The 22,041-nt window shown below is 45.6% G+C and overlaps 1 protein-coding gene across 1 annotated transcript; it reads right to left on the bottom strand.

The window, feature by feature from the left end:
- Positions 1 to 16,543: 16,543 nt before the first annotated feature.
- On the bottom strand, positions 16,544 to 21,744 carry LOC147623539 (uncharacterized). Its single transcript, XM_086821723.1, has 2 exons — positions 21,604 to 21,744; positions 16,544 to 21,486 (listed from the first exon to the last, which is right to left on the bottom strand). Exon 2 carries the CDS (start codon positions 21,472 to 21,474, stop codon positions 16,777 to 16,779), a length of 4,698 nt encoding a protein of 1,565 aa, XP_086677849.1. The 5' UTR covers positions 21,475 to 21,486; positions 21,604 to 21,744; the 3' UTR covers positions 16,544 to 16,776.
- Between the last annotated feature and the right edge of the window lie 297 nt (positions 21,745 to 22,041).

The raw sequence follows: 22,041 nt of genomic DNA, 5'->3' as shown, positions 1-22,041 counted from the left end.
CAACCCATCCCAGCTCCTCCCCTCCAACCTAGCTCCTCCCTTTCTCTCTCTATCTATTACAATATCTCTCTCTCTCCTACCTTTTTGTGCTTGTGATTGGTGAAGCTGGGCCAACTAGGCTACAAAATGCCGGATCAACTCAAGGCATCCCACTTGGATGTCCAGTGCTAATTAAAGCCTAACTCGCTCAACTACCGTACTACTAGCATTTACATCTTTGATAATAACTAAATGGGGGTTGTCAACGAGGAAGCTTGGTGGAGGGAGCTTTTCTTGGCTACCTCTCTCTCTCTACTTTGAACACTCTCACTCTAACTCTCCCCACCACCATCTCATCCCACCACCTCCCAACCCATCCCAGCTCCTCCCCTCCAACCTAGCTCCTCCCTTTCTCTCTCTATCTATTACAATATCTCTCTCTCTCCTACCATCTCTTTCCCTCTCTCTTCTAACACACTCTCTTCTCTCCCTCTCCTACCATCTCTTTCTCTTCCTCTCTTCTCTCTTTCCTACCATCTCTTTCCCCCTCTCTTGTAGCACACTCTCTTCTCTCCCTCTCCTACCATCTCTTTCTCTTCCTCTCTTCTCTCTTTCCTACCATCTCTTTCCCTCTCTCTTGTAGCACACTCTCTTCTCTCCCTTTCTTCTCCCTCTCCTACCATGTCTTTCTCTCCCTCTCTTCTCTCTCTCCTACGATATCTTTCCCTCTCTCTTATCTCTCTCTCTTCTAGCACACTCTCTTCTCTCTCTCTCTCTCTCTCTCTCTCTCTCTCTCTCTCTCTCTCCAACCATCTCACATCTCTCCCTCTCTTCTCTCTCTCCCACCATCTCTCTTCTCTTCTCTCTCTCCTACAATCTCTCTTCTCTCTCTCTCCTACAATCTCTTTCTCTCCCTTCACTCGTTTTTCTCTCTCTCCATTGCTCTCCTACCATCTTTTTCTCTCCCTCTCCCACCCTTATCTCTCTCTCTACTACCATCTCTATATCTCTCCCTCTCTTCTCTCTCTCTCTCTCTCTCTCTCTCTCTCTCTCTCTCTCTCTCTCTCTCCTACCATCTCCATATCCCTCCCTCGCTTCGCTCTATCCTACCATCTCTCTCTCTCTCTCTCTCTCTCTCTCTCTCTCTCTCTCTCTCTCTCTCTCTCGTATATCTTTTTATTGTCTCACTCTCCCTTACCTCTCTCTCGGTCTCTCCCCTACCATCTCTTTCTCTCTCCCTTGTCTCATGTCTCCCTCTCTCCCCACTTCTCTCCCCCTTCCTCCCTATCACCCTTAACCCTCTCCCCTCCTCTATTTCATTAGTAGTCTATTACTGTCTCTCCCTTTCCAACTCATTTTCACTCTTCCTTCTTGTCAGTCTCGCTCTCTTTGGATTGTTCCTATGATGTTATAAGGGAGATAGTATTCTCTCTCTCTTCATGTTCTTTATCTCTTGTCCATGTTGTCACGTCTTGCTTCTCTCTTGCTCTTCATGTTCACTCTCTCTTGTCCTTCTGATCATTTAAGCAACCCACAAACTTATCATTCATTTATTTACACAATACACATAACTTCATTTAAGGTGTATAGATCCTTTGAGTCTACAAACTTAACAATACCTTATTCATCTACATAATACATGCAATAATGTCAATACTTTATTAGTTTATTTGACATGTTGAGCACAAACATTGTTGAAACTCTCTTTCTTATTTTATTTTAAACCCCAGTATGCCTCTCTCTCTCTCTCTCTCTCTCTCTCTCTCTCTCTCTCTCTCTCTCTCTCTCTCTCTCTCTCTCTCTCTCTCTCTCTCTCTCTCTCTCTCTCTCTATTCATATGTAAAATAAGATCATAACATAATCATAAATAATTATTAAACCCAATCACTTGAATATTTGTAAATAAATATGTTTATTGAAATAGAATGACATCTTCTTCAAGACACCCTTCACAACCTCCTCAGGATCAATACAAACTATGTTCATGCCTAATTTACGGGCTACCATAGCACAATCTCCATAGAATTCATAAATCTCTACGGTCATTTGCCCTTCTTTTACATGGTGCTTCAAGAGGCTATCCCAAAACTCATTTCCACTTTGACATCCACCTACAAAGAAAACATTTCTCTAAATTCCACATAATATGCAACACCCATAATTTGAAGTACTCATATGTTTATGCCTTACCTCGCCATGCAGTCCCATTTGGGCATCTTTCCCAGTGCATACTGGTGCAAGGATCAATGACATAATCAGGTAAAAATGGTTATACATATTGGTGCAAGGATCAATGATATAATCAGGTGAAAATGGTTATACATATTGGTGCAAGGATCAATGATATAATCAGGTGAAAATGGTTGTACATGGCTTATTCCAAGTACTATGCTTAAGAAGGTAGCAGCGATGAGGGTATGTGTCTACATAAGAGTATCAAAATATTTATTATAATAGAAAGTGTTGGTCAATGTCAACCTTTTATGATAATCATAAGCACCTCTATGTTCAGTGTTACTCATCTCTTGTCCAAACGCTTTTCCAATCTTCGTTATACATCGCACATTCAACAGTGTGTCCGATATGAAGCCATATTGCTTGGCCTTGCCTATCATGGTTGTCACTTGATACATTGTATCAATGACAATAAGGGAGCCATTGTTATCAAGGATGGTCTCACAAATATTGAGCAATAAAGGCTTGTCTCCATCTACGTGATATTGACTTCAAAACATGAGAATTTGTGACTTAGCTTACATAGTAGCGTGCAAGGTTTTACTGTTGAACACTTCCTCTTAATCACTCACATGTACATGGATTCCATGGTGGGATGACATCATCGAGGAAGCCATAAATGGAACCTCAGGAAACCTCACTATAACACAATCATATCATGTGTTTGTATTGATATCTTTAATATTGAAGGTCCAATTTGCTCTTTCACACTTTGTAACATTTCTTGAAGACATACTAGCTCCTCTAGACTCTCATGGGGCTTTGAATTGCACGTCCTATCTTGATAGGATACCCTACAAATTCTCTCACCTTCGTAAAAGTACCTATTGCTACACCATGTTGAGAAGAGTTTGTTAAGATACACATTACATGTCATTATATTGTGATGCACAATTGATTAGTATACATATAAGTGTAGAGGTTTCTATAACAGTAGAGGAACTTGCACTTTGATGTTGCAACACTCTTGGAGCACCAAGGACTACTGCACTTATCATACCATGAGACACTCCTACAAAGTATGCATTTTATAAGTACATTCACTTCGCATATATATTACATTGTCATCACTATTTAGTAAAATCATACCGAGCAAATTCATTTGGGTTGGTGCTTGGTCAAGTGGATTATTGTGTCAAAATGGTACATTTGGCACTTCACCTATAATCAAGCTTATCTACACCCATAACCAAATCATGTAAGTTAGTAGTCCAACTATTAATTAATGAAAGTCAATTACGATTAAAAGAGTGGCTTACTTGTGTTGCAGCATAATCCGCTTTCTCATAATTTAGTGTTGTCTCAATGGGCCGAATGTCATCCTTGGAACCGCTATCGTTATACTTGATGCAATGTCATCATCCTCATCATCTTCTTCCCCTCCTGTATGTGCTTCTTCCTCTTCATTCATTGCATCCTCATCTAGCATTTATCCACTTCATCATCTCATCATCCCCTTCATCCTCTTCATCTTCATCATTCTCTTGATCATCCATAATCTCTTTACCCTTTGCTTTAGGATGTGATTATAATATAAAATCATGAATTAATAGAATATAATATTAGATATTTACTAAAAAAGGCACACCTTGATCATGGTGGACATGATCACAACTCCAAAATGTGATATTGAATGAAAAGCAGCATATTTCATGACTACAAGGAATGATCAAACATAGCCCACTTCATTCATCCTATGACAAAAAGGTTACAAGTTATGAATAAAAAAACATACCCCACTTGGATCATCCTACGTCAAAGAGATTTGAAACACATTAGGAAAATTTTGGACTTAACTTTGGGCCCTCTAAGAAGTGCCAACTAAGCTTAGAGAGAGATAATCCAAAAAGCCTAAAAAATAAGGTGAAATTGATTTTGGCATATTTGTTGAAATTAGGGTTGCAGGAAAGCACACAAAGCTTGGAGAAGAAGGAGCAAGAATGCACACAACACAAAGTGTATTAGATTGTGTCAATGTACAAAAGATAAGTTAGCCCTAGAGTGATGGGCGTATATACAAGCCGGGGGAAAAAACCTCCTAAAGAGGGAAAAAGTGCCCCGACGGTCCTAAGTGTGTTCACACACATCACTGCCTATGTATATGGCAACAAATTCTCCCTGGGAGTGATGGTGTGAACGAGAGCTGGCACTCATGTATAGGGGAGTGCCATGCCCAAAGTAGATCAATCCACAAAGGGGAGCAAGCCCAAAGCTTTGCGGAAAGCTTCGAACTTCTCACGAGAAAGCGCCTTTGTGAAAAGATCGGCGAGGTTGTCCTATGTTGGCACATAGGCCAAGCTGATCTCTCCTGTTGTGCTGAGAGTCTCTCCCTGACATAGTGATAATGCACCTCAATGTGCTTTGTGCGAGCATGAAAAACTGGGTTTCTCACAACTGCCAATGCGCTCTGACTGTCAGTGTAGATAGAGGTGGCAGACTCCTGTCCAACACCCAAGACATGCATAAGCCGTCTGAGCCACACACACTCAACCGTAGCTGTGAAAGCTGCCCTGTACTCAGCTTCACAACTGGAAGTGGCCACAGTAGGTTGCTTCTTGCTCAACCAAGATATGCATGAGCTACCGAGCATGAAACAAAAACCCCTTGTGGACACTCTTGTGTCATAGCAACCAGCCCATTCTGAGTCCAAAAATGCATGTAAATCTGGCGGCAACGATCCCCCCTTGGGATAAAACAACCCAAGATGTATGGTGCCACTCAAGTAGCGAAAGATGCGTTTAACTGCCTTCCAATGCTGAGACCCTAGGCTATGCATAAACCTGCTCACCTATGAGACTGCAAACTCAATGTCCGGCCTCGTAATGCATACATAAATGAGGTAACCAACAGCTGTCTGATAGAGTGTGACATCAAAGTGATCTCCAGCATCATGAAGACTCAACTTCAAACCTATCTCCATTGGAGTAGCAATAGGCTTGCAGTCTTCAAGGCCAAATCTCCGCAACAATGTCTCAATATACTTTGTCTCACACAAAGCAATACCTCCATCACACTGCTTAAATTGTATCCCCAAATAATGATGCAAATGCCCCAAATTTGACATCTCAAAAGAGGCATTCAAGTTAGCCTTAAAATCAGCAATATGACTCTCATTTGGTCCTGTAAGCAGCATGCCATCGACATAGAGAGCAATGATTAGATGTACATCATCCACACATTTAACATACAAAGTGCTTTCTATTGGACTATTTTGAAAACCATGTGCAGTCAAATATGCATGTATCTTTTCATACCAAGCTCGTGGAGCTTGCTTTAAACCATGTAAAGCCTTTTTCAACCTGCACACTTTGTTTTCCTGCCCTCTTTGAACAAAACCACGAGGCTGCGATACATACACCTCCTCATGAAAATCTCCATTCAAGAATGCAGTCTTTATGTCCAACTGATGTACATTCCAACCATTATGAGCTGCCAATGCACAAATGCTACGAATGGTAGTCATACGACAAGTGGGAGCAAAGGTCTCATCAAAATCAATGCCCTTTTCTTGAGCATAACCCTTTGCATCAAGTCTAGCCTTATAGCGATCAACACTGCCATCTGGCTTTCGTTTCAACTTAAAAACCCACTTACATCCAATGGCCTTTTTACCAATAGGCAAATCACACAAAGACCATGTACCATTCTTCATTATAGCATCATATTCACTCTGCATTGCAGCCAACCAATTTTCTGAATTTTGTGCCTCATCAAATGAAAGAGGTTCTTCCTCTTCACACATACTAGACACAGCCAAAGCATAACAATCTGTTGTATAAGAGGCATGCTGAAAACCTGAACGAGTACGACTAGTCATAGGTGCATCAATCTTACTATCACGCAAGGTTTGCACCAGCCATTTTGGCATACCTCTAGCCTGCTCATTTTCAGTCCTATCCTCATGAATTACATCCTGTAAATCTGCATCAGAAATGGGCTGATCTATGATGTCGTTCGAAATCTGCATAGGCTGAATATTTGCCTCATTAGGACTTACATTTAAATTCCCACCTGTAAAGAGAGGCAACAACGTATCAAATACATCCCGTGAGCTCACACCTGTCTCTTTGGTACATGATAACAAAGGTTGCACAGCATCTTCCACAAAAACAACATCTCGACTAATCAAGATACGCTTTGACTGTGGATGATACAATCTGTAACCCTTGCTCTCAGCACACTGTAACCAACAAAAATGCATTTGACAGTCTTATCATCCAATTTTCTGCGTTGTTGCATAGGCACTAAAGCATAGGCCAAGCAACCAAAGACACGCAAGTGACCAATAGAAGGCTTCCTACCATGCCAAGCTTCGTATGGAGTAATAGACTGCAAGGCCTTAGTGGGACACCTGTTGAGTACATATGCAGCACACATGACAGCCTCAAGCCAAAACGCATGTGGCAAAGCTTGGCTCTTGACCATACATCGTGCCATCTCTATAAGTGACCTGTTTTTCCTCTCAGCAACACCATTTTGCTGAGGGGTATACGGCACTGTACATTGGTGTTTTATTCCACGACTAGCCAGAAATGCATCAAACTCTTTAGACATGTACTCCCCCCCTCGATCAGAACGGAGGGTGCCCACATTACAATTGGATACATTTTCAACCATAAGTAAAAACTGTTTGAAGCACAAAAACACTTCGGACTTTGCCTTCAGTGGATATACCCATGCATGCCTTGAGTAATCATCAATGAAAGTCACGAAGTACAAGTGTTTACCAACTGATGGAGTTTGCATAGGCCCACATACATCACTATGTACAAGCTGTAATTTGCGAGTGGCCCGCACAGAACCATCCTTGGGAAACGCAGAACGCTGCATTTTGCCCAAAATACAGCCTTCACAAACATGTTTCAATGGTGCCTCAAGAGGGGGCAATGAAGCAACCATATCAAATTTCTGCGAGAGCTTCAGAGAGCTATAGTTCATCGACATTCTATTCCTCCAGGAGCACCACCTCTCCGAGGGACGTACCCACTGCCATGGGGAGATTTTACCCAAGCAAGAGCCACACTTTTTGGTCTCTCTGTTTTGGCTCCTCGAGGATGCGAGGAGTCTGTATTTCTGTCAATGAGGAGCTCTTACACCGGTAGTGGGGCAGGCTCAAGTGTCATAGTCATTGGGCAAGCATAGTGGCAGGCTCAAGTGTCATAGTCATTGGGCAAGCATAGTGGTTTCTGTTATGATTGGAGAAGATTGCGTGGGCTTCCTCAATGTCTATGCCCCAAATGCCGTAGCAAGTAGAGCCATATTTTGGAGTATAGTTCGTCAGGCCCTTCCTCAAGCTGAATTTTGGTGCATGGGCGGAGACTTTAACATGATAGAGGCACCAAAGGATAGACTCAGAGGACACACGGCCACAGTCTCAGGCACATAATACTTTGCATGGGAGGAGTTGATCCTGGCACTCAAGGGACAGAATCCTTGGCATCTTCCAAAGTTTGGGTGCAGCTCGGGGAGCCTATGCTTCTCATGGTTTGATAGGAGGAGCACCAGTCCCAACCTCTCTCAACTTGACAGATTTTATGTGGATGAGTGGACTTGTGACCCGTGGGTGTCAAAACCCCAAAGGATCTCCTCGTAGAACGCTCCCGGTTCAAGACTCGAAACCTGCAAACAAACCAAACAAACAAACAAGAAGGAGGTGCAGGCCTAACTCACCTCCCAACCATGACAGCCGTGGGCAAGCCCATAGTCTTGGCTGTCCCCACCGAGCCACGAGCTGAGCTAACTAGGTTGACGTACCGACCAATCTCTACCTCGTGACGTCCCATACCGCCGCAAAGCTACCCTCGCGGGCCTTGAGATTGCTGTCGGCCTCGGCTACGTAAAGCAGGTGCACGTCTGCACTAGATCCAGGCTCCAGACCATAGAGCTCTCACAAAACATGCAAGACTCTATATATCTAATGACTAACCTTGGCCACCCTTTTATAGGCTCTTGGCCGATTATCGAGCATCCACACTTGGGTGCCCGCCCGTTAGTCTATCCCTAACTCAGCTCGCTAGTCAGCCTGCCTAGCTCCAAGCTTCCCCAAACCTCAAAGCTAGTCTTGTGTGCGTGTAGCACACGGTAGATACACACTGTGCACATGACATACTCCCCTTCCTCTAAGAGCTCACTCCTGAGCTCACTAAGAAGCAAGGGTAATCTGAAGAGTAGTCAATGTCTCCCATGTAGCGTCCTCCTCAACACGATCCTTCCACTTGATCTTGTATTCCGTGATAAGCGTATTACGCAATCTTCTTTCATGAAACCCAAGAATCTTTTCAGGTTCGTGTGAAACAAATGTCATGTCCACGACATCTATGATTTCTTGAGGAGTAACTAACTGGTCTGTTCCACCCAGTACTTCCTTAAGTCTATTGACATGAAATACAGGATAAACTTTCACATGAGAAGGCAAATCCAATTCATAACTGAACCAATCCAGTTCATATGCAACTGAACCAATCCTTCTTGTAATACGAAATGGTCCACAGTATCTAGGGGATAATTTCGGAGATTGACCTATTCGTAAAGTCTCGGAATCTTTCGAAACTTGCAAATACACCATCGTTCCTTCAGAGAACTCTCTGGGTGAACGATGTCTATTAGAATAAAATCTGTCTCGGTCTTGAGCACTTCTAATAGATTCCTTTGCAACTTGTAACATTTCTTGCATATCTTGCAAAAAATTATGTGCTACATCATGCTAAAGTCTTAAGAATCCTACTGTAACAGGTGATCTAGGTTGAAAACCATACATAAGCATGAAAGGACTAAAACCTGTACTTGTATGCTTAGTACTGTTATAAGCAAATTCTAACACAGGAAGATAATCCTCCCATGAACTTTGTCTTTTGGATACATATGCCTGAAGCATATCCTCCAAAATCCGATTCACTCTTTCAGTCTGGCCATCAGATTGAGGATGATCTGAGAAACTCAAATTCAAAGTTGTTTCCAACTTCTCAAAAACAAGTTTCCAAAAATCACTCGTAAACTTAAGAGTCCCTATCACTGACTATGTCCTGCGGTAACCCGTACAGTCTAAACAATTGCTCGATAAACTGCCGTGCTAATTGTGTAGCTGTAATAGTCTTCCGGATCGGTAAAAATCTAGCCATTTTTGTCAAGCGATCTACCACAACCCAAATAGAATCATGGCCTTGATGTGTTCTTGGCAATCTGGTAATAAAATCCATGGAAATACTTTCCCATTTATTACTTGGGATTTGCAAAGGATGCAACAACCCAACCTGTCTAAAGCGTTCACCTTTATTTTGACAAATTTGACACTTGAGAACATAATCTTCTACATACCCTTTCATCTTTGGCCAATAAAAAGTGTGTTGCACTAACAATAGCATCCTGTGTACCCCAGGGTGTCCAGCAGAAGAAGGGGCATCGTGACACTCCTTAGAATCTTGGACCGAATGTCGGGGATCTTTGGTACACAAATTTAGTCATTACGGAATAGTAAACCATTCCGAATCATCCAGCAGCCTAAATGGTAGACTGCTCAGTCATGGTCAATCAATGAGCTCCCGTCCTGGATCTTCTGCCAAAATGGACCAAAATAATTATCAGTTCCTGCAAAGCCCTCTCAATGACTGAAATAAGTCAGTGGAAATCTCGGTGAACGACAAAGTATTCACCTCTCTAATTCGACTAAGTGCATGTGCAACACTATTCATGGACCCTTTCCGATAACGGATCTCAAAATCAAAATCTTGCATTAACTCAGCCCAACGAGCTTTCCTTCCTCTCAAATCATCCGCATCACATACCGCCACCGCGAACCTACCCTCACGGGCCTCGAGATTGCTGTCGGCCTCGGCTGCGTAAAAAAGTAGGTGCACGTGTGCACTAGATCCACGCTCCAGACCATAGAGCTCTCACAAAACATGCAAGACTCTATATATCTAATGACTAACCTTGGCCACCCTTTTATAGGCTCTTGGCCGGTCATCGAGCGTCCACACTTGGGCACTCGCCCGTTAGTCTATCCCTAACTCAGCTCGCTAATCAGCCTGCCTAGCTCCAAGCTTCCCCAAACCTCGAAGCTAGTCTTGTGTGTGTGTAGCACACGGTAGATACACATTATGCACATGATAGTGGGGGCATGATCAACATCTTGGCGGGCACTACTTTTTCGTATCACGCTCTGGTTATTATGACATTAGAGGACCCCTAGAGACAGGACATGCATGCGAGCTCTAGGATTCCGGACAGCCTTATCTAGGATTCGGGACAACCTTATTCAGGACCCCGAGGTCTGCAAGATCAGGATAGAGCAAATTTGGGCAGGATTGGATTTTATTTCAGGCTCTATTGTGTGCACCTTGGATGCAGTCCTTGGTGAGATCATCAGTTTTTTGCAAGAGGCAGCTCAGAGAAAATTGGAGGGATTTCGTGAGTAGGAGAGGAGTCTGAGGAGGAGTCTTGCTTCTCTTAACGCCCTTAGATTGAGAGTCAGCTTGCTGCCAACCGTATGGAGATCAAATCCATCAAGGAGAGGAGGGTGGAGTACAAATACCATGCCAGAGCTTCCTTTTGGACCCAAGCTAGCGATAGAGTCACAGAAGACTTCTTTGAGATAGAAGGTCCCCACAAGAGGAGAGATGGTATTCGCAGGTTGCGTGGCCAGGATGGAGCCATTGTTTTTGACCCCCCCCATGTGAGCCATTGCCACTGATTTTTTTCGATCCTCACGGGTGCCCCATTATCCCCACAGGTGATGGACGCGCACAAGAGGGTCTGGTGGCACACGAGAGAGGTGGTTCCCCTCACTCTTTGGTCCTTCTTATTGACTCCCTTCACTGCAAAAGAGCTGGCGGAGGCATTGACTAGGGGCAAATGCCTGGGGTGGACGGGCTTCCAGTTTCTTTCTTTCTTCGCCACTGGGACCTCATGGAAGTGGCCTTCGAGCTACCTTCAATGTGATTATGACCACATGTGCCATGATAGAGAGGCTTTCAAAGGGTTGGATACACTTGATTCCTAAGGAGGGTGATGACAGATTGGAGATTCGGCAGTGGAGACCCATCACCCTCCTTGGGACGACATACAAGATCTTGGCCAAGGCCATCAGCCGAAGACTTCAGCCTTTCCTCCCTGACTTGATCCATGACACTCAGATAGGTTTTGTTCAAGATCAGAGAATTCTGGACATCTTCACCTTCTCGGAGGTGACTGCTTCAGCCAGGATAGGGCAGCAGGACCTCATAGTGCTACTCCTAGACTTTGAGAAAGCTTATGATAGGGTGGATTGGAGATTTCTAGAGGGCACGATGAGCCAGATGGGGTTCCCCTTGGAGTGGATTCGTGTGGTTTCATGACTTTATTCAACCTCTCACAGTCAAGTTCTCATTCCAGGAGCCTGTGGTGGCGATGGATTTCCCATTTCTCGCTCGGTTCGGCAGGGCAGTCCTCTGGCACCTTACCTTTTCCTATGCGTTGCCAAGGCCATGAGCAGTTTTCTCTCATCCCAGGAGATGGGGCTGCAAGGATTGCGTCTTCTCCTCCGTACTCAAGAGGAGCTGCTAGACTCAGAGTTTGCACATGACATAGCAGCTTCCCTTTCAGGAGATGTGGAGAATCTCCAAAGATTCACTGAGGCAATTGAGATCTTTTGTAGTGCATCAGGAGCACAGATCAACGGGCACAAGTCGTGTGGTTTTTGGGTAGACTCTGCACCTGCCCCGACTTGGCACCCAGTTGAGGCTTTCCGATGGTGTTTATCCTTAGGGGCACTCGAGCTTGCTATCTCAGATGCCAAGTGGGCATCGACGACATCTCTCCGGAGCATGAGCTCACCCTTCTTCTTCTTCTGAGCATTCAAAAGAAGCTTTTGTACTAGAGTTCTGCGAGGCTCTCCCTAGCTGGTAGAGTGGTGGTGGCGAACCAGGTCCTTGCCACCAAGTGAGTACATTTCTTGTTGGGCCCTCTCTCGAGCATGTATTGGCCAAGTACAGCGATTGATCCGGAACTTCTTATGGGCCGGCAATTACGGGAGGGCAAGGCGGCATGGAGAGTGATCATTCAACCCACGATGTAGAGAAAGGCTAGGCATCATTGACCCTACTATTCAGAGCCGCACCATGTTGGGCAAGCTGATTGTTAGAGGACGCCTTCCCGGTGGCGAGCCTTGGAAGGACTTCCTCTTGGCTCGGATTTCAACCTACACCCCGAGTCTAGGGGGGCCTTGGCTGCAAAGTACCAGATGGATCAGAGGAGCGGTTTCGGCAGCCATTGGTTTGGAACCCCTTGATCCGTTTACCCAATATCCATATGTCGGGGGCCCGCCGACCTCATGTATCATGGGGCGTGTTGAGCATAGGAGCTACTAGGTCCCTTAGAGATTGGCTTACACACAGGCAGTTACCCCCGGAGGTTCAAGAGAGAGGCCTGACAGGGATCCAAGGGGTAGAGATAGGCTCCGCATCGACATCGACTCTACTATTCCTCAGGAGTGGCTGTCTCCTATCCCACATCCGACTTCCCCACTGTGGCTAGGTGTGTTTACTAGCAGGCATGATATTCTTTTGGCGGTCCACGGTGAGGATGAGGGCAGTGGTTTGCTCACTTTTTCTATTGGTTCCCATGGTAGATTAGAGAGATCTGAGCCCCCCTTGGAGGATTTTACATAGGGTGAGGGTGATTGGATTTTAGGCATGGGAGTGGCACATAGACCCCCCATTGGCCAAGGTGGCCAGGAGAGATTCTAGTAGCTATGGATATGGGAGAGCCAACCTCTCACGCGCCTCTAGTGGGACCCGGGAGAGTGGACTTGGCATGATCCCGTTGATCGAGAGAAGACTCCGATAGCAGCAGTACATTGGCAATCACAGGGCCTCTCCCAACGTTTCCTCACATATTTTTGGAAGAGGCTCTGGGATAGTTTTTGGCCTTGAAAGATCACCCTCTTTCTTTGGCTGATGGCGCACACGAGCTTGGCAGTTGACACGTGGTTGGCCGCTAGAGATCGACTAGCCGCCTCCACGAGGTGTGGCTACCCTCAGGAGTCTCAACGACATTGTCTTTGGGATTACCCGAAGGCTCAACAGGTTTGGCAGTAGATTCTCCACATCTTCACGATGGATAGGACCTTGACCTGGATCATTATTTGGGCCACTGTCAAAGGCTGAGGTTGTCGAGGCTTGTGAGGAGGATGGTGGGGGGCTTGCCCTTCAAGTTTCTCACCTCCATATTTCAACACTACCAGTCACAATCCCATCTACTGACCACTGGAGACAGGGCTCATGTCAGAGATGGGAGATTTGCAATAGCATTGCATCCTAGCACATATGGCGAGCTAGATGCAGCGAAGCCATCGAGGGTACCCACACCAAGTCCATCAAGAGCATTTGGCTTGACATCATCCATACCCTCCGCAATCAATGGGGGAAGTTGCAAGGTGGCTCTAACCGCATGCGGAAGCAGCAAGAAGCTTTCTTGAGGCTCTGGCAGCCTGGTCCTTTTCTCACCGATAGAGGAGGCGATCAATTTTGGCATTACAAACCACCTGTGTGGTTATCTCCCCCCCCCCCCCCCCCCACATGAGATAGCCTTCTCCTCATAGAGCAGCCAGCCGAAGGGGAAGTGCATCTTTCTCCACCCTTTTGATTATTTGATCCCCGCCCTGTACATGAGGCAAGGTTGTATCTAGCCCTTCGTGGTTGTATTTAGCCCATCGTGGATGTTTTTCATTAACTAATAGAAGGATCTATTTCTTGGGAAAAAAAAGAACGTTTGGGTGAAGGTGATCAAGCCATTCTGGTGAAAGATATTGCCAAACTTGAGGAAACAACCAGGCATGTTCCTTTACAGCATGAATTGGTTCCAAATCAAACGCTCTTGAAATCTCCTCTATTATGCATATTTGATTAAATAAAATGGTCAAAAGTTGAGGCTACTTAAGAAAGTATGCACAATCTAAAGAGTCGCTTCTCTGAAATCATTACTGAGTACAACATCATGCGAGGGCAAAAGGACGAAAGAACCAAATGTATGAGAGATCAAAGCAAATCAACACAACATGAAATGGATGAATGAGTGTATGTACGATGGTGAATGTAATCTTGTACAAGAGACCCTCGGATGTGAGGAGACTCTGAGTAGTAGACTGGTGAAGAAGCAAAGGCACAGTCGGAGCTGAAGCACGGTCGATCACAAAGGCTCGTGTTGATGTAAGGCAAGGGCACTCTGAGAGATGGTCGGTGTCGAAGGCTCACGTTGGTGGATGCAAAGGCACTCTGAGGTGGTAGATGTCTGTAGTGGGCAGTGAAAGGTGAAGTGATGCAGGCTCTAGCGACAAGGGTGTTGCAGTACCCGAGGGGTCATGAAGAGCAGAGAGGGCTTCTGTCACAATGTCGAAAGGTGATGATGAGCAGAGAGGGCTGCTGTCCCAATGATGTGATCTGCTACAGGTATCAAATCAGGTAGTTCTGCTTCTGTGGAGGGTAGAGCCGGCAGCACACAAGTATGGACAGAAAACGTAGGCTGCTGCTGTGTGCAGGGGGATGATGCTGCAGATGATGAATGATGCTGCTGCTGTTGCAGAGGTAGCACCGGCAGCAGACAAGTTGATGGTGGTGTGTCGTAGATAAATGATGAGGTCCAGGGTGCTGCAGAGGTAGGCTGGCTGCAGCAGATGGTGTTGTTTTTATGATGTGGTGTGCTTGCTGAATATGAAACGATGCATATATATATATGAGTTGGGCTGCTGGTCGGCCCAGTGCAGGGGCTGTCGGCCAGCAGCACAAGACCAAAAAAACCCAAAATAAACCCCTCTTAGGGCTGGTTAAAATACCGTTTTCACACACAACAGTCCTTAAAGAGTTAAGTATGAAGATTGAGACTAGTTTACAGATCTAACTTCGGAGTCACAATGTATCGAGCGTCGGAACAGGCCATCTAAAAAGGAGAAGTCCAGTCACTTCATGAGGCATTATGCAGCTAGTTTATAGGACACCAATGTAATTAAAATATGTTGCACAATTCAAGGAGATTGTTCATTCCAATCCTTGACTCGAGGCCGAGCATAGGCTATCCGCACAATGACATCCGAGGTGTGTGTGTTGGTGGTGTGGGGTGGTATGGGACCCCAGAGCTTACTATACATGTGAGCTATGTCTCTAGACACATCTAGCCCTCCATCTGTAGCTAGATACGAGGCTCCTTGTATTCCCTATTAAGAAAGCTAACACAAGTGGTTTTGCTAAATGTGGTTAAATACCAACAGCCACCACCGACAAAACATTGGGGTGATATTTGATCAAGGGAGCTAATCGGCAAATGTCATTGATGATCGAGGGCAGGAAGGGTACAGTGCAGCAACTAAAAGGCCAACTGAGGCAAGATATAAGTGATAAGATAGGACAGAAATGAGATGGGCTGGATCATAATTAGCCAGCGGGCTGCTCATAGAGATAGACAACTCTACTTGTCTCTGTATAGAAGAAAAGTGTGAATGATGATTAGGAGGCCAGGGTGGTGACAACTACCAATGATGGGTTGGGGGTGTAGAATGCTCGCGTGAAGGCAAACACATGTCAGGGGGCATAGCGGATGATCATGGGCTAGGCCATGCCGCGAGAGAATGCAATTACACGTACCAATAGAAGTATTAGCAAAGTAGATGTCTTCCAAGTAATGAGCAAGAGGTTTGCCAAAAGCAAAGCTTCGGGAGGCCAGTGCCACTGATGTGAAGGTGGGTAAGACATTTGCAACGTTTGCCAATGCAAAAGGTGGTGTGGAAAAATAATCAGGGGGCTCACTCAATTTGGGGTATGGGTGAATAGAATGGGTAGATTATAGTTCACCATGCAACACAACCACGACATCAAGATTTTTGTAGTAGGCGAATGAACAGGCACCTGTTTGCATGAATGGCAACACTCATGCAACCAAAGAAGAAACACGATAATCAAAGGAATTTCTGCCTTAAAAACAAACCCTAGCAACCCCTCACAGGAAAGGATATCTGCAAGTCACTCGTCACACAACCTTCCCTGCCCACGCAGCAGACATGGAGCAGGCCAAGAGACGTGCCTTGTTGAATGAATAATTCATAGCAGCATTGAAGTACTCGAAGCCACCCGAGTCTTAAAACCTCGATACAGAGCTCACAATCTTGTAATACAAGTGCAACTATTGTATGACAAAGCCGTTGTTGAATGAATAATTCATTGTGGCATTGAAGGACTTGAAGCCACCCAAATCTTAAAACCTCCATACAGAGCTCACAATCTTGAAGACAAGTGCAAGTTATTGTATGACAAAGCCACATGCTGACCTTCAGTTGTGGATCCACGGCCTCACAAGCCCCATGAAGTCTACAAACTCCAAGCTGGCTAAAATTATAACTACAAGGTACATAAAAATTCCAAGATAACAACCAGATTACAACTCAAATCTCTCTGACACTTAAAGACTCCCTTACTACAAAAAAAAAACGAAAAAGAAAACCATCATCACGAGAACTAAAATGAGCTTGCTCACCAGCCCTCAAAACTACATAACCCCTCTACTAAACCAACTACCTAGAAGCTGCTCTCAATGAGCAGATTAGCTAGAGCTCAAAATTCTGTTGTTGGCAAACGTGCGTAGCAGAGGAATCAAACCTATCAAGGCCATCTGCAGCTGTTCAGAGCTGCTAGCCCGAATGCTAATCTGACCGGCTTTCCTGTTGTTCAAGTTCCCACGGGCAATCATCATTGTCTTTCCTACCTTGAACTGTAACTGCAAATTGCCACCAATTGCAAGGTCTCCATGCCAATCCATGATAGAGAGTCCAAGAGTTGACAGAAATTGACCAATGGGGTAATCCTTATCTCTTATGGTAGCCTCCAAACTACCTCCATATGCAACGTCTCCACGCCCTGTTAGAGCCCCACCATTCAAAACCAGCTTTAGCCTTTTTCCTACCATCAGCCGGTCTTCTATTTTCATACCAGCTGCAACAGTGTCACCTAAAAGAGTGACAGCAAGACCACAGGTGGTCTTATTTCGCTTGAAGTTGCTGAACCTAGTCTCACTACGCAAGGTATAGGCAAGATCCTTTCCAATAGTTTGTATGTCAAGACCTGTCTGGGTAACCTTGCCATCCCCACTCTTGAAAGAAGCAGCACATTCCATCTGTAGATTGGCCTCTTTCTTGTCCTTGGTTATTTGACCTGATACCGAAGCCGGTATCTTCTTGGAGATGACAAACATTTTCTCAACATTTAAACCATCATAGCCACTGTCATGATCCCAACCATGTGTTTCCAAGACAGGACGAACAAGCCACTGGTTTGCAGTGTCAAGATATCGATACCTGTGGGTGGGGTTGTCAGAATCAAATGAAGGTGGCAATGCCATGTCTGGCATTGGAACAGGCACTGCAGCTGAGGCATTCTCCTCTTCAAGACTTTCCTCTATGAACTGTGACACTTCTTTCGGGAGTGCAGCCAATCTTCTCTTCATCTCCTTTTTCCTTACTCGCTCATCCTTCAACTGCTTCTTAATGAAGAGCTTTTCTCGATACTCTAACTCTTCAAAATAGATCCTCTTCTGCTCCTTGTCCAGCAGCTTCAGCTCATCCTTGGTCAAGCGCCTGAAAGGAGGCAAATCATCATAATCTTCTTCACCCTCCGAATCCTCCTCTTCCTCTGAATCCTCTTCCGACTCATCATCACTGCCCATTTGCACATCTGGAAGCTTCAGTTGAGATCGTGATTGCAACAATGATGAGAGTAAAAAGGGTAGAGGCGGCACTCGAGAGCGGACCCCAAAGGGCTTGGCTGGACTGTTATCTTGTAACTTCAAAAGAGAGTTGGCTTCAGCCAAAATTTTGGAGGCAAAGCAGAGAAGTAACAACTGTGGTTTCCAAACTTGACCATTAGGCAAGACACGTTGTCCAGCCCTATTTCTCCGACATGCAGTATGATTTTCAACTAAAGAAACAGGATTCATGAGCCTCATGTCCCCAGCTGCCTGGCGAATGGTCTGTTGCACCACATGAGAGCGTTGAGCAACAAACATCTCATAACTCACAGGCACACCATTGGCACCATCTGGAGGGGCCGAAGATGCATGTGTGAGTACTACAATAGCATTAAACCAAACTGCAGAACCAAAGGTATCAGTGATTGTCCGAAGCAAAGGCAGGTCCCCATAGTCTCTACTCTGCATGTCTAATCGATCAAAATACAGCACAATATCAGGAGGTGACTTCTTGATGAAACGCTTTACAGATGACATGATCCTCTCATTGCGACGTTGGTCAGCAAAGGAAGTCAGAAGGCCAGGTGTATCTATGACTCTTAGCTTGATGCCATGAACTGTCCCAGTGATCTCCTGCACCTTGTTTGTTGCTGGACTATAGGCACTTGTCCCGGACTTCACCTCATCAAACAAGGAGTTGATTGTTGCACTCTTCCCAACACCACTCTTCCCAAGAACCATGATGGTACACCCAAAGTCCAAATCATCTGATCCTGCAGCTTCTTGCTCTTCTGCTAGTACACTTGCCCTCTCAAAGCTGAATGCCCCAGTCCTACCGGTACCCCGCCCTCCACGGAGTTGCTCTGCCAAACCTAGCCTATACAATACCTGTGCAACCACCACATTATGTGCAGACTGCCCAAGCCTATGTGCCAGGCGCAAAAACTTGACCCGAATCATCTGCAGCTTCTCTCGCGCATCTTCACTACCCTCAGAAACATCACTATTTAACCGGTTTTCTTCATTAGCCACAGAAGAGTGGCGTGCAGTTACACCACTGCTACGTTGTGCGGCCCGTGGAGCATGCTCTAAGGAGGGTATCGAGCGCCCCAGGCCAGCAGGTCGCACAGGCAGAGAGGGTCCTGCACCACCCAGTGACGGCATATCAGTGCTTGGAGCTGCTGAGGGTTTGGAGTTCACGACTGCAGCCAGAGGCGAAAGGTTTTCGGTCACCGCTTCCTCTGCTTTGTCGGAATCATTAGCTTCTGCCTCCACATTGTCAGACTCCTTCTCCTGCTTAATTGCATCTCCCTTGACAGATTCCTCTCCCTTAAAAGCAATTTCTGACTCCTTTTTAGAAGTATCATCATCCTCTTTTGCATCCTGAGCTTGTGTTTCAGAGAGATCTACGCCAAACCCAGGCTCCTCAGATATCTCCATGTTATACCGAACCATGCCTTCCATTGCAGGGCTGGACAAAGAAATGTTTGCCGGTTCTTGTTCTGAACTCATGACATCATCAACCTTTGCATCAACTTGTCCTGAACCCCCAGCAATTGAGGGTTCTGATGTTTCTGCATCCCCTCCATTGACCTCATCTTCACTGTCTTTAGCTTTTCCATCCTGTTCTTTCTCAGCTAGAACTTCTGCAGATAGCTGTTCTTCCCTCACACTTGCCTCCACCTCAGTTGCAGATTTTTCTTCAGGGCTTTCGACCATTTTTCCCACACCTGCCTGGGCCTCTTCTTGCATTCCAGCAGAGTCCCCACCTAATGCAGACTCTTCCTGTGCTTTGAGGACTTCATTGGTATTCTCAGCTTCCTTGGCTTCTCCCGGTGCTTCAGCATGTTCAGAGATGGACTGGTCAGCTGTCTCCAATGGGCCTTTATCTTCTTCTGAGAGGCCCAACTCTTCACTTGCTTCCTTAACTTCTCCATGTGCTTCAGCATGTTCAGCGATGGACTTATTAGCTGTCTCCAACTTAACTGGAGATTTATCCTCTTCAGAGAGGCTTGCCTCTTGTTCTTCAATAGTTTCTGACTTCCTAGCCTCTTCACCATCACCATTGTGTTCTACCTCCTGCTCCACCACTGCATTTTCTGCTGAAGAATTCACTTCACCAGGACCCATATCGAGGCTAGATTCCGCTTCCACAGCCTCTGTTTCCTCTCCTTCCACAGCTACCTCTGACAACCCTAGTGTTTCAGTAAGTTCAAGGCCAGAAACAGGAGCTTCGTCACTCTTTGACATGGTTAGGTCTTTGTCATCATTTGACCTTTCAGATGTTTGTTGCAAGCTTGTGGCATTCACAGTTACCCTATCATCACCTTCTTCCAAATCCCCCATCACTTCAGGCCAAGGAGGTACATCTGCAATAGAAAGGCCATCAAGTTCAGACTCTTCCATCTCATCCCATTCTATTACCTCTGCCTCCTGCCCTGCATAATAGCCTTCCTTAATGACCTGAGTTTCATCTTTGTCATCTCCCACACTATCTTTTCCTCCTCCATAATCTGGCACATCCTTCTTGGCAACATCATCATCAGGAGCTTCTGCCACTTCCTTGGGCAGCTCATGCTCAGATGTCAAAGGAGAACCTTCCGCTGTGTCCAGAGTTATTGTGGAGTTCTTGGTTGCACGAGCCTCATCATCGACTCCTTGATCTTGCAGACCTAGAGCAGGGTCGGCTTGTGAGGCTTCAAGTTGGCCATTGACAAAGGTTACTTCTTTAGGCTCCATTTGCCTAACATTTCCCTGCTGCATCCTATTGGCCTCCATACAATCCCCCTTGTCTGTATCGTTATCATCCTTAGCCATACGCTTTGCTGAAGGCATGGCTGTAGAACCACCTCCATCACCAACATCTTGTCCTATCTCATCTCTATCAGAACTACTCTGTTTGTGAACTCCTCCAACCAATGGCAGAAGAGCAGAAAGAATGTTCTTGACAACCTCCTCATTGGGAGAGGGGCTCTGTGCTTCCACAATCTTGTCAACACAGCTCTTAAATTCTTCCAGGCTAATATTTTCCAACAAAGTGGTGTCTAGCGAGGAGACGCCACTGCTCCACAGGTTGAGTTGCCTAAGAGCACTCTGCTGGACCGTGTCAATGGGCTGCGGGGAGGATGGGCCTACCGGACTAGTGGCATCGCTGGCAGAGGCGACAGCAATCCGCTCTAGCGCACTGTCGAAGCTCTCGACACTGACACCATCGTCTTCATCAATATCTTCCTTGTCCTCACCATGGACAGAAATGTGAGTCCCAATAGAATTCAATAGATTTACATCGGTAGGGCTGGAGTCGGCCGAATTCCTGTCACTTGGCACAGCTTCGGCATCAACAAAATCCCCTTCTGGATCTAGGGCATCTTCATCTTCTTCATCAAGCATCTGCTGCTGCAGTGGCATTATTTCTCCGTCATTTCTCTGGGCATCATGACCGCCTTGTTTAACTTCTGGATCCAAAGTAGACAAATCCTCCTTGGTAAGAAGAGCAGAAGCAGCCGGAATCTGCTTGTTGGTGTCGTCGGAAAGAGAAGAAGCGTTCTCCATCTCCATAACTCAGGACCTCTGGAATGCACATCCAAAACAGAAGAGCTAAGGGTCTATGCAAGAAGAAAACGCAGAGGAGAACTTACCAGAACTGGTCCTAAATGGGTCGATTAGAAGAAATCAACGCTTCCTTGCCTTGAAGAATGCAGCAGAAGGGCCGCGAAAGCCCCTTCCAAGCCCTCGTCTATGCAGATACAATTCACTGAAGAGAGGGGAAGAGAGACGAAACAAAAGCGTTCACGAATACTTTCTAGGCCATTTTTCTATTTCATTTCACTTAAAAACCTCATTTATCTCCAAAGGTGGCCACCTGGCCTTATCTTTTCACTCATGGAAGAATTCAAGCTCCTTGATATTTTGCCTTTGGATGGAGAGGACTTTGGATATGTTCTAGCATATGGACGGTAGAAATAGCTCTTTCTATGGGCACCATCGCTCATGCATCATGCATGTATCTTTGGCATTTACCTTTGGGTGCTTACACATAGGTGGGTGCATGTCTTTACTTCTTTCTTGAGCTAATGATGGTCTTAGTAAAGTAGGGAGCATTTAGGGAGTGCTACATAAACAAAG

The sequence above is a fragment of the Cibotium barometz genome, chromosome 27 (assembly GCF_041138505.1).
Source record: "Cibotium barometz isolate CiBa-2024 chromosome 27, ASM4113850v1, whole genome shotgun sequence".
Classification (NCBI taxonomy): Eukaryota; Viridiplantae; Streptophyta; class Polypodiopsida; order Cyatheales; family Cibotiaceae; genus Cibotium; species Cibotium barometz.
Note: the sequence above shows the minus strand (reverse complement) of the source record. Positions and strands in the feature narration are given on the sequence as shown.

Bases quoted from the DNA above. Each gene is read 5' to 3' on its own strand.
- LOC147623539 (XM_086821723.1), bottom strand. From the start codon at position 21,474: ATGGAGATGGAGAACGCTTCTTCTCTTTCCGACGACACCAACAAGCAG.